This window comes from Lagenorhynchus albirostris, chromosome 1, assembly GCF_949774975.1.
Source record: "Lagenorhynchus albirostris chromosome 1, mLagAlb1.1, whole genome shotgun sequence".
In the NCBI taxonomy this organism is placed as follows: domain Eukaryota; kingdom Metazoa; phylum Chordata; class Mammalia; order Artiodactyla; family Delphinidae; genus Lagenorhynchus; species Lagenorhynchus albirostris.
The window spans coordinates 192,713-196,744 of record NC_083095.1 but is presented as its reverse complement, the minus strand read 5'-3'; the positions used below and the strand labels follow the sequence as shown (position 1 = coordinate 196,744).

The 4,032-nt window shown below is 45.3% G+C and overlaps 1 gene segment (V, D, J or C); it reads right to left on the bottom strand.

Annotated features, from left to right (window-relative positions):
* Window positions 1-3,244: 3,244 nt before the first annotated feature.
* On the bottom strand, window positions 3,245-3,760 carry LOC132516951 (immunoglobulin heavy variable 3-11-like). The segment is given in 2 exon segments: window positions 3,245-3,561; window positions 3,666-3,760. Coding segments are annotated over 2 exon segments (363 nt in total).
* Between the last annotated feature and the right edge of the window lie 272 nt (window positions 3,761-4,032).

The following is a 4,032-nucleotide window of genomic DNA, read 5'->3' as shown; positions in this document are numbered from 1 at the left end:
GGAGGGTACGTTGGTACATTTCTACTTTTTCAGAAAAGCATCTCTGACGAAGTCCCCCCTCTGTTTACCCATTCCATCCCTGTAGTATCTGAAAGAGGTTTTGAGTGTACTGTGACATGTTCCCACATGAAGTTCCCATGGCTTAGGAAGTGAAAGTTTAACTTCACTTTTCATTGTAATAGAAACACAACAAGTAATAATTGAGAAGCAAAAAGAAATACATTTAAAATTTATCCAGAGGCAAACTACAGATTGGCAGAAATTATTTACAAAAGACATATCTAGTATATGTGATTGTTATCTAATATGTACCAAGAAGCCTTAAACTCAACAATAAGAAAGAAACAAAAGGATTAAAAAATGGGCTAAAACCCTTAACAGAAACCTGACCAAAAAGACAAAAAGTTTGCAAGTAAGACTGTGGGAGAACATATGTCACAGGGAAGTGCCAATGAGAACAAGGACATATCCCTGAAAACTTACAAGAGTGGATCAGATCAGGACTCTGAGAACCTTAAACACCTGCAGGATGTGAAGCAGCAGGGGGTCCATTCACAGCTGGTGGGGATGCAGAACAGTGTGCACCTTGGGAGACATTTTGGGGGCTTCCTGCAATACTAAACATACCCGTATCTATGTTTCAGCAGCAGTAGTGCTCCTTGGTATGTATCTGAAAGACAATAAGATTTTAGTCCAGAGAAAACCCTGCACACGATACTTTCTTAGCTTTATTCATATTTGCCACAATTTGGAAAAGACCAAGATGTCCTTTCATAGGGTATGACTAATAAACTGTGTACATCCAGACAATGGACACTGAAATCTCACACCTATTTGGAAGAAATATCGAATAGTGAGATGGAAATGCAAAGTAGAGATTCCAGAAGAACACACCTGGCAAGGTGATGTCAGCAGAGTGACAGTGGCCGTGAGGACTGAGGTTCCTAAGAGGTTGTACAGCGTGAGGCTGAACAGAAGACAACTTGGATTTGTCAGGAGGGAAATCTCTTCCTCGGCCCCTCTTGAGTTCCTGAGGCTGCACTGATAATAAAACTAACAAAGACAGATGAACAGGAGAAAAGAAAACCATTTTAACCATAGACATGGACGTGCCATAGAAATGGACCCAGAAGTCATCAAAGCAGGCAGCTTTTATATATTTAGACAAAGATGCAACATTTGTGAGGAACTGGTAGAAGGAGGAAATGTGTGCTTTGGGTGCTAAATTAGTGAAGAACCTAAGCAGAGTATGGGGGTGGCTAGTGCATTAAAAAAAGAATAAGTTTTGTTCATAGACGCTTCCAGGCCTGAATTCCCCATGCCTGGTGATAAGAGTGTCCCTCTGCAAAGGAAAGCAGGGTCCGGCTGCTCGGTCCTGAAAAGCCAATAAAGAGGCAAAGTTGGTAGAAAGGAAAGTTTGCTTTATTTTAGCTGCACCCGGGGGTGGGGGACAGACTTCTCTCCAAAGGCCACCCCTCACTGAGCATCTGTGGGAAAGGGCTTTTATAGGCGGAAGGAGGGGCTACGGGCAGAAACGGCAGAGTGAACTGTGACAGTCGTCTTGCAGTTGGTCATGTGGTGGTCTGATCAGCCTCCTCTTGATTGTTTTAAGTAGAGTTAATCAGGTCCAGGGTCGGTTTGTTCCCATTTCTTTGAGGCCAGTTCTTGCAATTGTGGCAGCTTATGTCATGGCTACAGTCTGGTCATCATGCAGTTAACTTCTTCCTCCTGGTGGGAAGTTCAGTATCTATAAGACGGCTCATGGGACATGGACAAGAATATTATCTGCAGCCCTTGAGGAGGAACTAAAGGTCCTTGATTTGCTTAATTAGCAAACTATTATTATTTAGTCTTGTTGGACAGTTTTCCCTTCTTTTTGCATTTGCTCGCTTCTCTGATTAAACTTATTCTTTGGCTAAATATTTTTCCACAGAACAAAGGCTGGTGGAAAGCATGAGGTGAAGGACGATTTCATTTCCATGCATAGATGTGGGGAGAGCACCTTTCACATGGGAGGTTTATTTCTCGCTTTGGGAAGACACGGAGGAAAATCAGCATGTCCCTCTGCACTGGCTCTGTCTTAAGTCACTTTGAGGCATATTTTCGGGTGGCCTACCCTGGACCCCAACACTCAGGGCCTCTTTTATTATTTTGTTTCTACATATGCACACCAAGCATGTGATGTAGGTAACGAGACACTTGAATCCTACAGATGTGAAGCTAAACTGCATCCTGGAATTGGCACGTGATGTGCTGGAGAGCACACATCAGGACAAAGTGAGACGTCCTGTCAAGGCCTGGGCTTCTCCACCCTGGACCTGGCCTCCCCTGCAAAGGTTCCTGAACAGAGGTGGGCCTGCCTGTAGGTCTGCAGGACTCTTCGTGGAATGAGAAGCTGTGGGACTTTCCTGCATTTTAGTGCTCACCTAAGATGCTGGGTTGAAGGAAAGAGAATAGATTTCTTTTCAGCAGCTTGTGAAAATTCATGTTATTATCCACCTGACTGTAAACTATCCCAACCAACTACATATGTGTCTATTGGTAATAGCTTTGATGATGAATATTTGACATAAAATGAACTGCACAGTAGAAGAGGATGCAGGTCTTATATAAGCATATAGGGATTCTATATAGCAAGGAGCACATGTAGAAACACCCCCACCCACGTCCCCTCTAACTGGCATCTTTCCCAGCGACCCCCTGAGGATCCGGGGCTGCTCAGCGCACTTATGCTTCTCATACAAGAGGTTAGCAGGCAAGTCAACAGCCAGCATCTTGGCAGGGACAGCTGGTCTACAGTAGGGCAGGGCTGAGATATCATAATGAGGAAGGAAGAATCTGTTTAACTCTTTATACATCTGTTGGGATAGTTTTGAAACGGGTCTATTTAGACAAGAGTTAGACAAGGGAAAACCTGAATATATAACTTTGAGTCTCTGCCTTTCATATATGTCACTTATTCTCCTATTTCGAAAAGTCTTTGTAATTGAGAGACTGAATGTGTAAGTCAAGAACCATGGATGAGTACAGAGAGGTTCCCCAGGGAAAACTGGTATATGGAGAGGAAACCCCAGACCCTTAGAGGAAAGCAGCCCTTAACTACCATCTGCACCTGCTCCTGGGGCTGAAACACACAGCAGTTGTATGTCCTGAGTGCCCCCTGCATCCCCCCTCCTCCCTCCTTGCATCCCCCCTCCTGTCTCCCTGCAAGGAGGTTTGTGTCTGGGCTCACACTGACTGCCTCTCACTGTGTATCTTTCGCACAGTAATACACGGCAGTGTCCTCAGATCTCAGGCTGTTCATTTGCAGATACAGCGTGTTCTTGGAGTTGTCTCTGGAGATGGTGAATCGGCCCTTCACAGAGTCTGCATAGTTTGTGTAACTACCACTATAACTAATAACTGAGATCCACTCCAGCCCCTTCCCTGGAGCCTGGCGGACCCAGCTCATGGCATAATCATCAAAAGTAAATCCAGAGGCTGCACAGGAAAGTCTCAGAGACGCCCCAGGCTTCACCAAGCCTCCCCCAGACTCCACCAGCTGCACCTCACACTGGACACCTGCAAACACAGAGACATCCTGGTCAGGAGATTGTCACACATCCACTGATTCCCTCACTCACATCCACTCACATCCTCAGTGTCTCTTGCTCTCCATAAATTACCTTGTAAAATAGCCACAAGGACAACCCAGCTCAGCCCAAAGTCCATGGTGAGTGTTCTTTCCGGAACCCCGAATGGAGCACGTGGAAATCCCAGGCTGGAGCTCCTCTCCCAGAGCTGCAGCGTCAGGGCTGGGGCTGCTTTATATCAGCAGAGGAAGGACCCTATTTGCATGACCTTCTAGTATATAAGAGGCTATGTCGTTGAATGTCCTCAGAAAGGGCAGGGTCTCAGAGCAGGTGTGAGAGTCTTGGATTTTGTGGTGTTGATAGCAACTGGGAAATATAATTTTCATTGTGTGATTGTTCCAGAGTAAACCCTTTGGACCCATATGTCATCTTACATATGCACTCACATCCCGTCATGTAG